The sequence below is a fragment of the Lethenteron reissneri genome, chromosome 28 (assembly GCF_015708825.2).
Source record: "Lethenteron reissneri isolate LAM-NWPU_2019-01 chromosome 28, ASM1570882v1, whole genome shotgun sequence".
Classification (NCBI taxonomy): Eukaryota; Metazoa; Chordata; class Hyperoartia; order Petromyzontiformes; family Petromyzontidae; genus Lethenteron; species Lethenteron reissneri.
Window position 1 is genome coordinate 5,328,630 of NC_083806.1, and position 20,859 is coordinate 5,349,488.

At 50.8% G+C, this 20,859-nt stretch overlaps 1 protein-coding gene across 2 annotated transcripts in view; it reads right to left on the reverse strand.

Annotated features, from left to right (window-relative positions):
- Positions 1-1,551: 1,551 nt before the first annotated feature.
- LOC133348812 (CAP-Gly domain-containing linker protein 1-like) overlaps positions 1,552-20,859 on the reverse strand; it is a 77,221-nt gene continuing 57,913 nt past the window's right edge. For both annotated transcript variants that reach the window (XM_061561826.1, XM_061561825.1), the window contains 5 exons: positions 14,736-14,853; positions 12,142-12,304; positions 7,969-8,045; positions 6,111-6,241; positions 1,552-4,791 (listed from right to left, as the gene is read on the reverse strand). In XM_061561826.1, the coding sequence (XP_061417810.1) occupies positions 4,569-4,791; positions 6,111-6,241; positions 7,969-8,045; positions 12,142-12,304; positions 14,736-14,853 (712 nt within the window). In that variant the 3' untranslated portion in view covers positions 1,552-4,568. The remainder of the gene's footprint in view (positions 4,792-6,110; positions 6,242-7,968; positions 8,046-12,141; positions 12,305-14,735; positions 14,854-20,859) is intronic.

A 20,859-nucleotide genomic window follows, 5' to 3' on the forward strand; every position in this document is an offset into this window, starting at 1 on the left:
TCGCCACTGGGGAGACAAAGGCGGTCGAGCGTGGTACGAGCCACAACACCCACTCGTGTTACGTTGCGGCCTTCATTGGTGCATGGGAACAGCACTTGTCCTAACAGTCTGTTTTAGGGTTAAGAGGGGATATTTTTGTCTTTGGAGGGGGGGGGAGGTGGGAGGAGGTCGTGGCGCTATGCGCCTGGAAACCCGAGTTCGATTCCTGGCCACAGCTCATGTCGTCCGTGGCGAGAAACATCGGAACAGCTCATGACGCGTCTCCACCCCCCCTCCCTCCACCGCAGCCAGACATTAATTAACCAGCGCTGACAAGAGTGGTAAAGTATGGGCAAACAAGCCATGCCACTTGAGTAAAGCGAGGAAGCCTTCATCCAGGAAGGGCTGTGAAAAGACTATTATCAATATGTATCACTATATAAACAATTGTATGGCCATATTGGAAGAGTCGGCCAAATAGACTTTGTCAAGGGGCTCTCTCTCTCTCTCTAGAACTCACGGTGGAGGCCCTTCCGGCAGCATTGGCGTGAGCAAGCAATTGCAGGGCTGCGCCTTTCCCTCCACATCAAACAACTGAATCCTGACTCCAGTCTAGACAATGCATTTAAAACGCCCTTCGCTCGCTCCAGACCATTGTAACAATCAAATATTTTTTTCCCCAGTCTTACAAACTGAGAATCATCTCCCTTCATATTCAACAAAGAAAGGCAGCCTTTTGTTCGTGCCCAAATTTGATAAGATGCTCACAAGCACACAAGTGCGTGCATGTGGTATTGTAGATTTGTTGTTTTTAAACCATCCGTCATCTAATTACAGCTACAATATATTATCGTATAATATAACAATGTACAATGTGTACACAACAACACCAAATAAACGAACCCGCCGCCCTGCGTTCCACCTCGTATCCACATCCCCCCCAGCTTAGGACGTGTCCGCTACACACGTTGGTAACGAGCGGTTCAAACTCCCCGCACATTAATACTCGGTTTCCACACGCGGCGTGATTGAAGGGTCGCATGCAACTCGAATCGCGCATCCGTATGCGGACGTCTCCGCAACCGGTTGCGGCAACCGGTGGGAGGGCTCACAGAACGAAGGACCCAAGTCAACTTCCAAAGCGGCAATCGGCTCGCTCGACGCGTTTTCAAATCGCGTGCAACTCTCACAAAACAAAACAATAACTCGCGCGCGATTTTTGGTTGCTGCCTTCACGAATGACGCCACTGCCGCAACTGCTCGCTCGCTCGCACACGTGGACGAAGCAGCCGCAGGCGATTCAAGTTGCGCGACCGACCACCACTCGGATGTGGACCCCCCCACCACCCCACCAAAGCCCCACCACCCGGCCTTGCACACCCGACGCGTTCCTTAAGCCGGCTGCCCATTTCAAACAGCCGCCGATGAAAGGCCCCGACGAACCGTTCAAGCTCTCTGGCGTACACTCGCTTACTCGCTCGCGCACGCAGTCGTAAGCCACTCTTAGCAGCAACCTCCCTCCCCAGCACCCCCCCCCCCGCCACCCCCCATCCGTGTAAAATATACAGCATACGTCAAAAAGCACGGGGGGTGGGTGGGGGGATACCTTCACGCTACACTGCGCAGGCGACCCCTGCGGTGCGGACACCGCGAATGAACGATCCTATTGGACCGGGTCCCTTCCGTTCGTCGCATCGCTCGGCGCTCGATTCCGACGTTCGAAAGTGTGGGGCGGAGTTGAACGGATGGATTCGGCGGCGTGGCACCGAATGATTGCACGACACTCACTGACACACATACTACACACGCTGCACACAGAACGAAACAACCCACGGTGTGCGCGCGTGTGCGAAGTTTGGTTTGTCGCTTCAAATAATTCCAGCTCTTTTGAGTTCGGCAAACTTGTCGTGTTTTTTGTGTTTGTGTTCGACTGCCGTGCGTCGGTCCACACCGAGGGCGTCTCATCGCCACCCTGGCGTGAATTGAGAGGTGACCGAAGGGAACTGAGGAAATTGGTTTCTTACGACGTCAACTCCAGCAGCCGTCCCCTGCGGAAATTGTTGTTACATTACACCGCACACCCTCTGGTACGCGTCCCAAGCATTGACGTCTTCATCGCACGGGAAAGTGGCGGCAGAATAGGCCAAAGTGGCGTCCCCGTTCGTAAGAAAACCAAACCACGCGGGTATTCTGGCGAGCATGCAATGCTGAACTTCTGTCGCGCCGCACGTGACCGACACGTGATAATCGGAGATGCGCAAAGGGCAGGGGGCCACCAAAGCGTGCGTGAGTCGGCCAAAGTTACCCCTCAAGAAGGGAAGAGGGGTAACTGTCGCTCAAGTTCCCCGCGAGTGGAGACCGCTCCCGCCAGCAGCGAGCGCAAGCAAAAGCAATTCCAGCGTTGCACCTTCGCCATTGCCAAGTTTGGTTTAAAATCATAAAACACAAAAAAACCCGCGCCCCCTTCACGTGGAAAGACGTCGCTGATGACCGCTCCGATAAACTCGACGGGCCGAGGAAGGCAGCGAATAAATAAGGAGAAAACAGATTGTTGTTGCAGAGGCGAGCGGAGGAGTGCGTTGACGACACAATTTGGCGTGCGGGTTCGCGACAAGTGCGGTGCGGGCGGCGCTCCAAGTGCGTCAGGTAGTTTACGGCCCGACGCTACGCCGAGGGCACCTGTGGTTTTGCTCGCTCGCTCATCATCTCAATTCAAGGTAACAACAACAATAGCAGCAGCAGCAACCGCGAGCGATACTTGCGCTCCAGAGGTCCGTTCCTCCCCGGCCTCCGCTACCCCCCCCCCCCCGCCATGGATTCCACGCAACTGCGGTGGTGTCGCGTGAAAATTGAGCTGCGGTTGATTTACGAGAACGGCCCCGCTCCTTCGGATGAGATTAACAGTTTCTTTCCAGCGCTGGACAGATTTACAACGGAAAAATGACTACAATCATTGGTGCAGGAGCTACAGTTTGATGTTAAACCACTCCTCAAGTGTATATATATTTCTAAAATTTGATTACGGGTTTCAAGACGTAAGCTGTAGAATGGTTTTTTTTCCTGCAGAATTTAAGGCTTCATGAACGGAGCAGCTGATTGAAATTCAGGACACCTCTGCCGAGGTAAAAAATAAAATGCGTGTAGAAAATTAAATGAAAACAAAAGTGCCCCAGGTGGTCATTCGAGCGCACGTGCAAGTAGGAAAACGGTCGCGCACAGGCACACCAAACAGTTGCAGAGAGAACCACCGACGCACAAAAACACGCACGCACGAGCCTCCCTCTCCCCTTTGGTGCCGAGTCCTGTTGGGCGTGCGTGTGCGCAGGGCGGGTGGATGCCTCCCCAGTGTCCCACAACGCGAGGAAGGTGGCGCCGAGTGTGCATAGACCGGCGCGCGTGACAACGAACGCCCAACACGCGCCCGCGTGGAGCTTGCTGCGGAGACAATTTGAAGAAATGTGACACAACCCACGTGGGTGAATGCAGCATATATACAGTGACCCCGATAAAACGAAACGTTATTTGGTGATACTGCTTTGGCAGCGGTGCACAAGAGCAATTAAACAAACAACAAACAGATCAACACATTCCGTCAATAACGTGCCTTCAAAAGGAAATTGAAATATATAAAACCGGACACATTTTCGGCAATGGTTACACAAATGATGTTGCGTGCTATCAAGAAGGGCCGTTGCCTGAAACGTCGCCTTCATATATTTATTTCCTTTTTACGGCAGTAACCCCTGCAAGGTCAGGACACATGTTCGGATAACCGTCACCGGCAAATTGTCACCAGCAACTTTCGCTTTGTCGTCCGCCAGTTGCCAAAATGCGGACAGAGGTCACGTGACTGGCTCGAGGCTGTGTCGTTGCGCGAACGCGAGCTCTGTGCATCAGTCACTGCTCATCGAACGCCCCACACAGCGCTCGGCAACCTCCGTCCGGATGAGCTGAACTCTTCTTCTCAATCTACGCCACTCTGGCATGACCACGGCGCTCATAGTTTCATGCGTTGCCGGTGGCAATCGTAGGTGGCGGTTGCCCTGAAGTTGCCACGGTTACCTATGAGCATAAAACCCTTCCCCCACACCTCCCTATCCAGGGAGGAGAGGGAGGAGGGGAAGGAGGGGCGGGGGGGTATTGAGAATTCGTGGTGGTGAGAGTGGAGGTGGTGAGAGTGTTTGGTGGTGGTGAGTGGAGGTGAGAATTGAGTTGGTGGTTGAGAGTGGCCGTGGTGAGTTTGGAAACTGAGAGAGGATTGTGGTTGTGGGGGGAGGGAGGAGGGATGAAGCAGGGAAGAAGTGGAGGGGAGGGGGGAGACGTGGTGGGCGGGGGAAGTTTGGGGTGGGGGAGTACACGGAGGAGGCCGGAGGAAAGGGAAGGGCAGGAGAGGGCAGGAAAGGGTAACGAGCGGAGGACTGAAAAAGCTATTAACGAAGCGATGAGGTCGTTCGCTTGGAGAGAAGACACGCGTTTGTCGGTTCCGCCATGAAAGTGGGAGGCGGGTGGGGTCGGTGGCCACGGTGAGAGTGGTAGGAGAGGGCGGGGGGGGAAGGGGGGGGCAAGCTGGGCAAGGCGGTCGGCCGTCTCTAGAACGTCTCGTCGTCGTTGCACTGCTCGGCGGTGTGGCCAAACGACTCGCAAATGCCGCAGTAGGGCCGCGTGGCGTGGCGCTCGCCGTGGTGGGCCGAGTGGGGCGGCTCCTCCTCGGGCTGGGCCTGCGTGGGGCAGTCCTCCGTGTCGTGCAGGTCGAAGCAGTCGCAGATGTCGCAGAAGAGACGCGGCGCCACCTGGCGGCGGCCCTCCTCCGGCCTGCCGGGGGGAAGGGGTCACGGCAGAGATGGGGGGGGGCGGTGGGTTAAATGCATTTATCGATTGCCGCGGGTTGCCGAGCGCGGGATTAAAAGGGCCGTGTGATGTAAAGAGGTCGGCGATGGAGAGAGAGGGAGGGGGGGAGAGAGAAAGAGAGCATGCCGACGATAGTGTAAGGAGATAAGTAATGGGTTTCTTGCATTGAGCAAGGTTAGAGGGGGATTGGGATGAGTTCCAATGCCCGCTGCAGAGAGCGGCGACGTTGGCAAAGCAGGCCAGACCTAATGCGCTGAACCACCATGAGCACGCGGAACTTGTAGGCGAGCTGGGAACACCGATAACGGATGGGAGTTACGATGATGGCAACGGTGATGATAGCAGGGCCTGATTAGAGCTACCGCGGTGTTTCCCCGAGTCGAGCGAAGGTTCCAAAAACTTGGGGAAAAAAAGATGACGCCAGAGTTTCCCCAAGCAAGCGACGAGAGAGCACGCGTGACAACGCAGCAGATGAACGGTGCTGAAAGAGGAGAAATGTTGTTTCCCTGCAATTTGGGGCTTTGACGGCAGTAGGGGTTAGAGGACACGGTGGTGGTGGTAAGACCAGGGGAAGTGCTCACGGCGAATCACTTCAATGAAAGGAGGAGAGACGCGGAGATCAAGTGGAAGATCAAAAGCAGTTCTCCCGAGATGGAAAAATTCGGGAAATGCGATAGAGATGTAGACAAAGCACCACTGTTAAACCGGTAATAGCGGGCAAGTCCGGGGAGTAAACACAAATAATTACATCTGGGCGCGCCGTCACCGACGCAGCCCTGTTATTACGTCGCCCCTTGTTACACGGCCAACACTGACAAACCTCGCCTTTAGCTCAGCGGGGGCTAAACACAAATGTTTCCCTTGTAAATCCAAAGGGGAGGTGGGGAGGCAGGGAGGGAGGGAGGGAAACAATAACGAAAACCGTCAGAATTACCGTTCTCACGAAGCTCTCCAGAGGCCTGCTGCATTGTATGATTTTCTACTGTCAAAACAATTGCGAGAACGCCCGCACGCTTGCTGGCATTCAGCGCCGCCACCACCACCGCCACCGCACAGAAGGTATGCTCACACGCGCGCCGAAGCAACACACGTACGCTGCACGGATGGATGGACGGACGGACTGATGGACGGACGGAGGGACTGACGGATGTTCGAACGGTCGGATGGATTGACAGACAGACAACAAACAGACGGACAGCCGAATGAACGGGCTTGCGAGCTAACGCGGAATAACAGGAAAAGCGGTGCCCGCGTCGGACGGGGCGAGGCGGACGTCTCCTTACTCTTCAGCGCTGTCCCCCTGTCCGGCGGCGTCATTCCCATTCACGGCTGCCTGGGCCAACTTCTCCAGCTGCGACTGGAGGTCCTCGTTCTTCCTCTGCAGTTCCACGATCACCGAGTTGAGGAACTCCACCTGCGCGCACGCGGGGATGAACAGGGCAACGGTGCGCCGAACACAGCGGTGGCGTTATTAGCACGCACGTGGTGATCCGTTCATGACACACTCCTGCTGATTATTCTGTTGGGACTACATTTTTTTTTCAGGAGGGCCCTGCTACCGGTTTTCGCAGGAGGGGGGCGACGATTGCGATGTAACCCAAAAGACGAGCAACGTGCGGATAATTTTTTTTTCCCAAATTGGCAAATGTGGACCGTGACGGGGGGTCGCATACGGTGGGCCCACTATAGCTCCACTCTGCACTCAATTACTCAGTAAGTGCCGCTGTGACCGCTGTAGATGTGCCCTCTCTCAATTAACTGCCTTCACGGGCGCACTCGGCTCATCGATAATGACCCTCATGGCTACCCACTTGGGTCCCCCCCCCCCCCCCCCGACTTCAAAGAATCATTCCCATGTGGCTGCTTCGTTCACCGCTCTCCTTTTGTACCTAAAATGCGACTAAATTTAGATGATTGCCCATTTACATTTTCTTAACGTCCAGATTACCGCGGAAATTATCGTATGCTCTGGGTTATAAGGCACAGTTTTTTCTCCCCTTTGCATCTGCCAGTCATCTCAGTCAGTGACCCTGTGGCAACTCCTGGGTCTGGCCCTGCTGCCAGAGAGCCTTTGACGCTTCGAGTGGCATAAAAAAATGCACCTAGCCTGGCTCAAGCGCTGTGGTGATGTCACCGCCATTTAGTGGTGAATGGCGGCTGTCGTTGTTGTTGTCTGTGTGTGCAGGGAGCAGTGGCGCTGTGGTTAGCGCGCTTGTGCTACGACTTGATTTCGATTCACGCTCACGAGGATCTGGTGTGGTGTGTAATCACCACTGGGTAGACAAAAGCAGCTGGGCGTGGTGCTGGCCACCCATCCCCTCGTGTGCTAAGCCGGCCTTCAAAAAGTGCTTGCTAACAGCACTTGCCCCACCAGTGTGTTAAGGCTATGAGGGGGACCTTTGTCTTTGTGTGAGCGACCACATCCATTTAACTATTATTAGCATCGGGTACTAATAAAGTTCTGGGTGCGTCTTACTTTCCAGAGCATCTCATAATCTGAAGAAAACGGAATATTTGTTGTATTCGAAAGGATACATTTATATATAATTATATATATTTTTTTCGTATACAAATATATAATCTTAATGGATTTCAGTTTTTCTGGCCGCGATTCAACGGCAGTTGGTGCTGACTACTGGAGGCCGGGAGGGAGGTGGTGGTGGTGGGGGGGGTTACCGCACGCACACGCACGCAGCACCAACCATTTGCTGGGCGAGCCAAGGAGCCACGGAGGATGTGGTGGTGAAGGAGGAGGAGGTGGAGACAGTGAAAGTGCAGCCAGAAGATAATTGTGCATCAGGGTTCAGGTGGGTGACGGTGTGGGTGGGTTTGGTGGTGGTGGTGGGGGGGGGGGGGGTGGTGGGGAGAGGGGGTGGGAGGGGTGCAGAAGGGGAAGCAACGAAAGGAATAAAGAAACAAAGAATGAGAAAATAAATCACGGGGAAACCAAGTGGAAACAAGAGCCAGAAGGTGAGAATACATTGGAACCAATCGCACGACTTGAGATAACGAACGTCCGTGCCAAAAACAAACAAAAAAAGGCACTGCGCACAAGGAGACAAATTAAAGCGGTGGCCGCCGCCGCCACGGGGCGTTGCGTGCGCGCGTGTTTGCGTGTTTGTCGACCGCCACCGAGTGTACCTGGCCGCTGACGTCGTCGTCCTCCTCCTCGTCGTCCGCGTCTTGCCGAGCCGCCTTGGTGGTGGCCGCGACGGCCGCTGCGGAGGGAAGAGGCGGCATCGGTCTCTGGTCGCATTCACTCAATTGTCAGTTTCGCGTCAGGCGCACAAATGCGACTTCACGTCGAACAAATGTACGTACTCATAATCAACGTTTTTTTTTGGGTTTAGATCGCGTTATTTATAAATGTGTCGTAACCCTCCACCACCCGACACGGCCAATCAGTAAAAAGTGTCACGTTGACAAAAGACAATTAGTTCACTGCTTTAGCCCACCGGTGTGTTGAAGCGTGAAACCACAACAATTTACAATTTGAGTACGACGTTTCGCTGGTAATTGCATCTGATTGGCCGTGTCGGGTGGTGGAGGGTTACGACACATTTATAAATAACGCGATCTAAACCCAAAAAAACGTTGATTATGAATAATATTGGTCGCGAAAGCCTACGTGTTAAACTGAAATGTACGTACGTATGTTGAACTTCTTTCGCATCTTACGTAGCCAGCCGTGACTATCGGAGGTGCACTGGTCGATTAACTGGACTGTGAGACACTGACGAACTGCGACATCAACGAACCGCCAAATAATGGGTAATCTTCTTTGTAAGTCAGGCCTGGCTGCCTTCAATATGATAATTATTTGAAACATCATCAAAGAAATTAATTTCAATGGTCTTCAATGGACTCCCATATCAAATGGCAACTCCTGTTATGGTAATCCTTCCAATCGACCCTTATTTAAAATATCTGCTAAAGCATGGGTATACACAAGACCTTCCAAACAATCAATTAAGGGGCGATGAAAGGCAATACAACAAAGGCAAATTTAGGACAACGGTCGCTTGCAATTGTCACCGGTAGTATAGCTGCCACACCATTTGCTATTGTACATTTTGTTGGAAACAACTCTGGATAAATCTGATCGCTGCACTCAGGAGTGGGCAACTGGGATGGTAACTTCCAATCAGATCGCAGACACAGGTCACATGACTGCTCGGAGTTGTGTATTCTCTTTAGACTAACAAATGCTGAACTAATCACTTTTCAAGGAAGTCTGCTTTTATTGGTTAGTCGGAACTCTCATCACTCTATGCCCCTGCCATGGCAAGATGCTCATAGTAAGGCCGACATTATTAGTCACGGCTCATATCAGCTCAGGCTTGCCTCTGGCTCACACAAGCCGGCTCAAAGAAAACGCTTAACCCTTTCCCGTTCCGGTGACGTAGGTACGTGTACGTCATCAAAACAAAACCGGAAGGAATGATAAAACAACATTATTGGTACCGAGGCTCCCACAACGCCATGCGAGAGAGGTGCGTGTGGCACAGTTTGGCGCCAGCTATCGGAGCGTGCGGTCGTGTTGTTATAGGCTTCTCTGCGGGAGAGTACTGTGTCTTTAAAAACAACGGCGCTACGCCTTTCTAAACTAAATTAATGCCGAGCCGCTTGCGCGTTCCGAGACTCAGCGGTGAATGGAGCGTGAGGGTTCGATCCAGACCCTGATGCCTGCATATTTAGAGTTTGCAAATCTCTCTCCCCGTGGTCACGTGGGACTTTTTCTGCGGGTCCTCTGGTTTTTCCCTCCGCATTTAAAAACATGCGTATAGATTATTTTTTATTATTTGGCTGCTATAAATTTCCACACAAGCCACTTCGTTGAGCGCTCATTTTTGTTGGCAAGGTCGCTTCTGAAAAAGAAGCTAACAGCTCAGTGAGCTTTACCTGGTAAAATAAAAATAGCTTATTCGTATTTTTTTTTATGTGATTTGCTTACCTTCCCTATTCTTTGCGCTCCTATCGTTGTTTTGCATTGCTTGTGAAAATAGAGCTTCATAGCCCATCAGATTCCTACCTCCAGTCTCAATGAAGATTCTTAATTCTAATGAGTGGCAACAATAATTGCCCTGAACGTGTCACGGCCTTTACACATTTGCACCGCAACTGTTGTAACCGCAAAGCCAAGGTGCGAGCGTGAAGTGCACGTGTGAAATTCAAAAACTCTTCCCAGAGCGCTCCCGAGTGAAGAGCTACATTTATCACAATTACGATGATGTATTATTTATCTCGCGCCTCGCACCTGCGCAGCTAGACGTGTTCTGACATTGAAAATCCACGCACGGGTAACGTAAAAATAGAAATTCGCACCACAGTAGGCATCGACAATATAGAAATGGTAAATCAAAAGATAATCAACTCAAACTAAAACTATACTTTTTTTTTTACCAGCTAAGACCCACTGAGCTATGTAGCTCTTTTTCAGGAGCGACCCGGCCACAAATGGATAACTCAACTTAGTGGCTTATCAAGTGGAGATTTATATCAGCCAAATACTCTCAACGCATGCTCGTAAAAAAAATCCACGTGACCACGGAGAGAGAGGGGACATGCAAAGTCCAAATCATACAGGCTTCAGGATCGGGATCGAACCCATGACCCTCCTGCATACCAGGCGAGGGAGTTAACATCTCGCCACTGTGGCGCCCAAGATATCGCCGGTCCTAGCAATCAAAGGAGAGTCTGATAAAATAGGCATTGAAATTAATTGTGAATATTTAAATAAAATAAATTCGTGTAAAAAAATCCCCAACGTTATCCCTATTGTGCTATCATCATGGTGCCGTCACGAGATGCAGAATCCGTTGAGAAACCTCACACAGCGGTGCATCCATTCGTGTTAGAGAGCGGGCAGCGGAAGTGGATATCGCACCACTACCACCAAGATCCTTTCAAATGACCTCATGACCACGCACAGTCCAAGGTAGTGCGTCCCCACCCACTCTGCCATACGACAGCAACGTTTGTCGCAAGACAGTCAATCCGACATTCGGTTCATGGCGCTAAAACGTATCCTGATTAAGCGCAGAGCTACATTTTACGCGATGGCTTTTTTAATTCGGACATTGGTGACCTGGCCGAGGGCATCAAATGGTTGCACTCGAGAACCCGGTTTAATGACGAGCGTCCGGGACCCCGGATTTGAACCCAGAATCTCAGAGCGAAGCCTGCTTGGCGCTCCGACCTGCGAGCCGGGCGGCCTCATCAACGCTCATTGAATTTTGGCACCGCTGAGGCAGAACTGAAATTCTCGCGTGGGTGCATGTGCGATAAGATAATTAGTCACATTTTAACTTCATTCGGCATCGACAACGCACGACGGCAGACCGGCAACACCTGCTGTCCATGCTGCTGCTGCTGCTGCTGGCCTGCCACTGCTGCATGTTTGCTGCTGCTGCTGCTGCTGCTGCACGGGCCACCCGTTCTACAGCGAGCGGTTGGTACAGAGTCAACATCTGTGAGCGTCACACCTGTAGGGTGCCGTAGTGGTGAGATGGTGTCTCCCTTGCCTCATATGCAGGAGTGCGTGGGTTTGATCCTGACCCTGACGCATGTATATTTGGAGTTTTTTTTTTTCCCTCCACATTCAGATACATGCGTTTAGAGCATTTGGCTGCTACTATAAATTTGTATGTGATAAGCCACTTCGTTGAGCTATCATTTGTTGCCAGAGCAATTCTGAAAAAAATTGCTAATTGCTCAGTGGGCTTTACCTGATAAATAAAATAGTTTCGTTTTAGTACTCACAGAACCATTCACGATCGTGTTAAGTTCCCACTCCTAATTCGCGGTTAGACCTTTGCGGCCGTCAGAGGAGGGCGAATTAAACGGCGGACCGTTGACGATGAAGTCACACGCTCAAAAGCCAGACCCACATGTACGTATGTTGAACTTCTTTGGCACCATACGTAGCAAACCGCGCTATTCGGAGGTATGAAAGTCGATACGTGAATTCTAACCAAGGCTGCGGAAACCTCAAATTCAGTATCGCTATCTTGGTTCTTTCGGTAAAGTCACGTAGAAGGGAAATAATAAAATAATAAAAATATAACATAATAAAATACAATTCTCACGACCTTTCGGCCACAACGCAAGCAGCCGTCCTCCTGCTTGCGTTGCGGCCAAAACGTCGTGAGAATTTTATCTTATTATGTTTCATTTTTATTATTTTATTATTTCCCTTCTACGTGACTTTACCGAAAGAACCAAGAAGGTGAATCCCTGCAGTCACGAAAGCTTTAAATCGAAATTCAATATCGCTATTCGTCCGTGCGTGCGTGCGTGCGTGCGCCTCCTCACCGGACGCGGCGATGGGCTGAGTGTCGAGCTTCCTCTTGGTCTCGCCGAGCGCCGACTCCAGGCTCTGCACCTTCTGCTCCAGTCTGGTTTTCTCCGTCTCCAGGGCCTGCACCGTGCTCTGCAGATCCCGTGCCGCGTTGCCTGCACTGCGCAGGGCTGACAGCTGCAGGAACACAAAGGGGTACAACAAAATCACGCACGTGCCGTGATGGGTGTCCCCATCCAGTGCATGCCGCGCTGCATTGGCTTCCGGTTGCTGAACGAATACACGAGGAGGTCGCACTCATTGTACACACAAAGTGCTTGCCACAAATGAAGCACAATACCTTGCTTATCTCGTCAAGGAGCGGAAATCATCATGCGAACCCAGGTCATCCTTGTAGTGGCTTACGGCTTAGCCATCGAACAAAGACGGTGACTGCATCGTGCGCTTTCATATGCGCTCCTGTGGCCATCTGGAACGCTCTTCCTTCCAATATTAGGAGACCACTTGAACTGTGCACGTTTAAATCGAGATTGAAAACTAATTTTTTTTTACAGCGTTTTGTGTTTCTTTTGTTTTCTATCCTCTGCACCTCCAATTAGCATGGTTGGCTATGTACAGTGCGAAAGAAGTTCAACATAGATATATACATACACACGCATGGGATTCCGGAACATTCTAGAACGCTTTTGTGCTTGATGGTATTTTTTTTTATAATGAAGTCTATGTACAGTATAGAAAATGGGTGTTCCCTGCTTTAACGCATCAGAAATGAAGACAAATAATCGTTTTTTTTGTGCAGTCGTTGGGTTACCAGGCTGAGAAAGATCAGCTTGATAAACTTGAGAAGCCAGTTTAATCACAAGCTGGTGAAATCTGAATTTTAAACCCAGGGTCTCAGTGTTGCCAGCTAAAGTGCAGACATGGCCTTGCGCCGCCTGGCAACCTTAAAAATAATAAAAATTATAAAGCAATTCACAACGGGCGCAATATTTCACGGGGCATAAGTGACCGCGACCCTGAGGAGTGGACACTGGACGGACGATGAGGCCGAGTCAACGGGCCCCAACGGGGAGTTGAACTCGCAACCTTCCTCCTGCGAGCCGCTCGCCGTCCCCCCTCCGATCCACGCGGACCCGCACGGTTCCATCGGATACAAGCAAGCTGAAGTGCAATGTCTCATGCATGCAGAGACCATGTGGCTAACGACACGAGCTTCCTTTTGATGCAGGGTCTCTGATTTCCAGGCATGGGCCAAATAGTTCCTTGGTTAAATGTCTCAAGCCACGCGCAAAGACAAAGATCCCCGTATAGCCTTTCAACAGAATCTTGGGGCAAGCGCTGTTAACGAGCAGCACCTATGAAGGCCGGCACGCCACACTATGGGGTGGGTTACCAGGCGCCGCTGTGCATACAGCACACCAGGTACTCACTTAAGGCCGAGTCACCCTAGGGGAGCCGCATGAACGGTTCAGATAATCATCACCGATGTTGGCCGTGGCCGGAAATCGAACTCGGGTCGCCGGACTCGTAGTTCGGCACAGTGAACCACTGTACTACTACTGCTGCTCAGCGGGAAGCCATCCACATGCACGCACGCACAGCGCTGGCAACGAAGACCGAGAGATACTAGAACAGATTGAGGCAGAGCGAACAACTTAGAGGCAGCCAGATTAAAGCATTTTGGCAAATCCCACTCGGTTTCACTGGTAATGCGTTTTAGTGGCAGTATCCAGACAGTGATTTATACCGGGGATATTAAGTTGTACCCGCCGGGGCACTTTTAAACAAAAGGAAGCAACGGTAAAGCGTGCGAACATTCACCCCACCTCCCCCACCCTCCCACGGAGTGATTAGATAAGAAGTTACAATTCAGGGTTATTACTCGATTCAAGAATCCATTCTCTTTGGTCAAATCATCTCTTGGTGTCGTTTCTTGAGTTGTTTTTATTCATCCCGTCTTGATAGCACGATGACCAAAACAAACAAATCAGTGCAGTCAAGTTCTTGTCAGATCTTGGTAGCTAAGTAGGATTTGAGCCTGGTTAATACCACGTGTTGTAGGTTGAGGCTACAAGGTGGTCAGGAGATAGCAGTAGAGGAATCGATTCTTAAACGTATCCGTGCGGAGGCTTGAATGTTGCAACCTCGTATGGCGTGGTCGGTCTTCTCTGGGTTAGCCTGTGTAAAAAGCTCCTGAAAAGGTGTCCTCGAGACTGGCACCAATTTTCCACTAGCACACCCGAGCCAAGCTGGCACGGCGCCCTCACGGCACAATGGGAGGTTTTTCCACCGGCTGTCTGCCGTGCCGAGCCAGAGTCAAACCGTGCTCCACTGACCTCACGAGAAGACATCCGAATCTGGATCGCAGCAAAGTAGAGCCAGGGGTGGGGCTAACGACGCGTTCGTTGCGAGTGACGTCAGCGGCTCTCGGCTTCTGCGGTCGACGAAACGCAACCCCCGGTCGCCCCTTCAGCCGCGTCGGACTTGCCTCGGCTACGGCTCGGATGTGCAGTGGAAAAAGGCAGTATCGGCTCAGGCTTTTTGCTGGGTAAACAAATGTCGTCCACGATACGACGGACTCCGGAAGCCGTGGCCGCGCCTCGCTCACCTCGGTCTTCAACTTGTCCAGCTCGCGGTCCCTCCCGGAGATCTTGCTCGACGTCAGGTCCAGGGTTTTGCGCAGCGACGATCGCTCCTCCTCAAACTCGGCCACCAGGGTCGACTCTCTAAGCGAGGGGGCCGGGAGAGGGGTTGAAGATGAGGAGGGAGGAGGAGGGAGGAGGAGGGATGGGGAGGGGGGAGGAGGAGGGAGTCACATGTGAGAGCGAGCGTACGTAGGCAGTGGCGGGGGCGATGAAGGATGCAAAGGGACGGGACAGAGACAACAGCAAAACCAGAAGCGCGTAAAAACTGCGGGCGGTACACGGATGCAACCGCAGGGGCAATCGTCACTGGCAATAGTTGCCACGGCATTCTTAATTTCCCGAAAACAAGATGTGTGCGGGCATGCATCAAAATGCATTGATGTTCTGTGCTTCCATGCTACCCACATTCATCAACCCGCGCTGCAAAGAGGGGCGAGGTATGGTCAAATAACCACCGCAATTCCGCACGGGGTGGGGAGACCCTCATACAGCAGTGAATGGGGGGAAGTGCTGTTAATATGGAAGGGTTTCCTGTTCAACCGAGGACAACCCATCCCCACTTGATAACAGCCCGAAAGCTAGTGGCAAATATTCCACATTCCTATGATGGGTGCGAGATATCCATCGGAACATCACCGTTTTATTCCCACATAGGAGCTCGAGTGTAATTGACCCCCAGAGAGATGATTGGCTGAGCCTCCTCTCAACTGTGAGTCGATATGTTGCATATTAAAAGCAAAATGGAAATAAATTATGGTGATGTACAGCCCTTTGTCAATCCACTGCTGGATGAAAACGTCTCCTACACCGTCTCGATCGTGAGGGGGGGGGGGATTGTTTTAACTATACTTCACCGCACTGATCAGCGCAGATTGGTGAAGAGTCAGGGGTTAGGACCGCTCCAGATTATCGCTCGCCACCACCGTTAGCCACGGCCGGGAATCGAACTCTCTTCACCAAGGCTCATATTGGAACGTGCTAACCACTAACCACTGAGCCGTCGAGTTCTATATAGAAAGGGCATGATGTGCTGCCTTAAGAGCAAGCCGGTCCCAACGTTGTGCTCTGTGGACTGCTAGTGAACGCAGAACTGTTGCAGATGCTACGGTGTTTAACATTGTGAAATAAATGTTATTGGCACACGGTGGTCCCGTGAAAATGATTTGAGGGTTGACGGCGGTTTCGCGGGTCTAGAGAGGTTGGGGTAACTCTGCTGCCTTAGGGTATAAGGTAGGCAAGCCCGAAGGTTAAGAGTAAAACACGTTTTGAAAAAACGTTACGTAAATTTCACTTCGACTCTTAATTGGGTGAAGCCAGACGCACAGCGCAAACGTACTTGCGTGTGCATATGCGCACGCACGCACACGGATGGACGCGAGCACGTGGATAACATCGGCGTGCTATGCAGATCCACAGCCGACAACACAACGTCTGTCGCAGCAACGCGCAATGGCAAATGCATGCACGCAGCCACGCGCTAGGGATGCAACGATTTTGACTTCCAGTGTGGTGGATTTTGACAATCCGCGGGTGGGCGGGGAGGGTTACAATTCATGACTCGTGTATCCACCATTATTCTGCGCGTGTCGCGTTTACAGTAAAAATGCGCAGCGCCTGCAATTGCTCGCCCACACAAGTGCTGGCGGAAGGGGCCTCTCTCCAGGAGAGAACGTTCGAGACAAGCCACATCTTAAAGATGGAATTTTTTTTTAGCCTACTCTTCCACGCTGGCCGGACATGATTAAAGGAAGGGAACGCGAACCCTTTACCACACCGCGCGTGACGAGCCGATCGACTACAGATGTTGGGCGCAACCCATTTATACCCGCTGTAATTTACGGCTGCAAAAAAAAAATATAACAAATCGGAATCAATTGATTCTCGAGTATTCACACGGGCAGGTGGTTTTTGGTGCACGCATCGCGGGCGCCGATGGTCGATCCGAGCCGACGGACCATTAAAACGCTACATCCCTAACGGGTGGGTAGCCCCGACTCGAGCACGTAACGGAGACGGGAAAGACGTCAGTCAGGCATCAGCAAGCCAAGTGAGCAATCAGAAAGCGAGCGAGCGAGAGGCGGCTACCAGGGGGCAAGCAATACGGTACCTTAGAGCATTGCATGGGAGGCTTTGAGTTGTAAATGAAAGGTTAATGCAGACGCATCAGTGCAAAGTAAAGCCAAAGCGGATCAACAAAAAACCTTGGCGCCGCGCAGCGCAAGACTACATCGCGCCTTATCGAACCCCGCCGATGGGGATTAAGCGCAAACTGATGTCTCGTATCGCCGGCTGAAAGGGGCACTGTATGTGAGCACGCGTGAGCCAGGTCCATCACGGAAGGGGTGGGGGTGGACAGCTTTCTCGCCGACCAAATGTGAAGCTTTGCAGATATATTTGCAGTTATATATTTGTACACGCACACAAGCGCGCAAGAAATTTCCAATTGAAATTATGTTTCCAAAAATGGCCCGGGGATACACCGGTCTGTCTCGGGAGGTTGTCGCCTTGCCAGATTGAGAGTGCGGGGAGGTGAGAGGCAGGGATGGTGTACAGTTGGCGGTGGTCTGTCGACAATGGGTTCAAGTTTTATTGGCGCACGGTTTTGAGTTTCTGGCGGAAATCAAAGCAAAATCTCGGGGCTGGATTGTTTACTCTGCCAGCTAGCTCAGTATATGAAATGATTCTTGGGCAGGATCGTCTGCTAACCCCCTCCCCTCCCACCATCATCTGCCCACTTTGCCCCCAAACCCCCCCGACTCCCCTCAGGGTCTAATGATGCTCCCGAGTAAGGCTGCCGTGTACCCCGCAGGACAAAGCTCTTTGTAATCTTCAAAGCACAACCACAGCGTCGACAGAATTAATAGTTTGGAAGGAAAACGTCGGCACGGAAAGCGGCGCGCGGATATTAAATAATACTTATACGTGTGTGTCTAATGCGGCCGAGATGGGTGAATAGAAGAATGCTAATTCACCGGCAGGAATATTCACCCTCCCCCCAACTCCCCGCCGCCCCCCCCCCAACCCACTCGCCCCACACCCCCCAGGGCGCCTACTTAAAAATGCGCAACAATTCCTGCTTCATTTGCGCAAGAGAAAGAAGTAATTATCGCGCTTTGGCGAAACGGCTTTGCGCAAGTAGCGGCTTCTTGGCTGCTCGCGATCGTCGCCCGACACGCGCTCATCTCTCGATTTCCATTTTTTTTCTGACGACCTTTAAAAAGCCTGCAAATCGGTGCAGTTCAAAAAATATGTAAACCTTTCGAAAACAATTCGTAAACAACGCGACAGTTGTTTTATGCACGAATATAAAATTGACAGGAAATACGTCGGACCGTTAAGAGATCGTCGGGTTTGTCTTTCCATTGCGGTCTTCTGCCATGAAATTTCATCTGTAATATTAACCGTGGGTGTTGATTTAAAAGATGTAAAAAAATAATATATAAAAAAGCCAGTCCCTACGGCTTTCTAAAAAAGGCCCTCCTACCGATTTTCAATCAGCGTCGTTGAGATGCGGTCGCATTTAACATCCAAATCGTGTTTTACAAAAGGCGGTTCTGAAGTCAAAGTGCCGATATACAGTGTCCTTTTAAAGCCCTTACTATTACCAGCCAACGGCCATGCCCACTCACCGACGACCACTGCTCCATTGGGCTTGGATCACAATCAGAACCAGAAATATCTTCATAACTCTGATCATAATCAAGAGCTTAAAATCTGTACGCAACATCCGCCAGCACGGACTAGCATCTCTCTTCAACATCTCGTAACACCCCCTTGCCCATCCACATTTGCACCTTACATTTGTGTCGTTGTCGTTGTTGTTATTAATTACCCAGCGGAATTCCTCGTACCGCCAAAACGCGTTTGAAGTTAGCGCCCCCCCCCCCTCACCCACCCGCCCCGACTCTTAATTTAATCCGCTGGCAAAACCACACGCCGGGTAGAGCAACGTGGTGGCGTAGCAGCAGCAGCATTAACAAACTGCTCGTCACTTGATATAAAACATAAAACGTCAAATATTTATGGTGGTGGCAAGGCGAACAAAAAAATGTAATGTACAGATTTTTTTTCTCGCTCTCTCTCTCCACACATAAATTTGGTTAAAATCTATCTCTGTCCTGGTTGTGATCAAAGCAGTCGGCGGAGGGATCATCAAACAGGCAGCAGGTCTAATGATTATGCTGAGAGACAGGTGCCGGCGGGCGGGGGGTGGGGGGGGCGAGCGTAGGACAGGGGGACTTTATGGGAGTGTGTTATAATTGAAGGGAGCCATTAGGAGAGTACAGCTTGGGGTTGACTTTTTTCAGCCTTACCACAGAAAGACACAAAACGCGTACGGGGGGGGGGGGGGGCAAAGAACGGCAAAGAGAGAGACACACACACACGGAACACATCTTGCATCACGGACACAGGCCCCACAGCTAAATCAGATCACCCGACAGCAGCAGCAGCAGACGAGCTCAGATGTTACTCATGGCCGACGTGATGCTAAGACCGCTCTTTACATCTGGCTGTGTGACCGGTGACCTTCATTGCAGACATTCGATGAGTTCACCATTGGAATCTCTCCTTTGCCAGTAGCAAAATATGATAATTGTTTTTTTACCCTTTTATCTGGCAGATAAAAGGGTAAAAAAAAATTATCATTCGATGAGTTCGATGAGTTGGTCCACAATTCGTGTTCATGATTTAGATCATAGTAATAATAATAATAAATATATATTTTCTCGCGTCCCATTTTTAGCATCTCGTTTGCATCGTTCCGTCATTATTCAATTGGTTCTTCCATGCGGTTTAGTTTGCTCGATTAGACGAGATGGAACGTGCGTCTGTCATTTGCACGTTATTCGCTCCTCCGACTTGCATCCAATTGTTCAAATTGCTTATATAACTTAATTCGCTGTCTTCCACGGCTCTTCGTTGGTACCTAGAATTTTCCCCATTCGGAATCGCATTTACAGTCAATCTCTTGTCTTTCGAATTGCATGCCCAATAAATCAAATTCCGCCTTTCTCCAATTGCTCTCACGAATCTTCCTTTTATTTGCACACACCGTAATTATTTACGTGCCCAATTTGATGCACATACCACTCGCCAGCTAAGAAATATATTTATATCGATGCACCCTTCCATGTCTCAGTATATTAAAACACCAAGGCATCTGCAATTAATTCGTATGAAACACATAGCTGCAAGATTCACATTTAATAACTGCTCCTGCAGATACTATTTGTATATTATTAAAATGTTTTTGCTTTGTTGAACCATCGTCTCATACCATACATTTTGTGCACAGATATCAAATATATTTGTGCAGTACAGTACTTTGGAATGTATCCCAAGTCTCCCTTGCAAGATACTTATTTTGAATAAGCTCTCACCTGGAATGTGTAATAATAAATAGATATATTTCACAAATAAATGATTCACAAGTTTTTATCGTTTTGCTGCTGGGTGAAGTTCTCTCCACGGCACGGTGGTTGTCTGACAATACTTTACCGCGCAGGTCAACGGCGCTCGCCACTCACGCTGCCCGGGAATGAAACCGAGGCAACCGGGTTGATGGCGTGGTGGGCTAACCACCGCTCCACTCATGTACGTGTCACATGTTCCGGATTCTGTTCGTATTGACCCAAGGTTTGTGTCACACACGTGTGTCCCCCCCCAGTTTTGGGGGGGGAAGCCTGCTTGGAATGACACAAACAGCGGCAGCAGCAGGGCAAAGACGGCTATGCCATACTGATGAGGCCTGATAAGCACGAAAACCCGGTATGCGCCAAACTTCTAGATATTTTTCACCGGTGGCTATTACAGGCTGCGTGCACAATGTATGCAGGAATGGTGATGTTCATCTTGACATGCAAAGCATGCTGGGGTTTTATATCGTGATTTTGCAGTCGAAAACCACATTATTATTATGATCATTTTGTTTCCAGCCCGTGCAATTTTTTTACGGATAATTAGTTTTGCTCGTGGGGAGCGGTAGTGTAGTGTTTAGCGAGCTGCGCTATGAACCCGGTGACCTGAGTTCTGTTCCCACTTACGGCCACTAACAACCAGTGATGATTATCTGAACCGGTCCTGGGC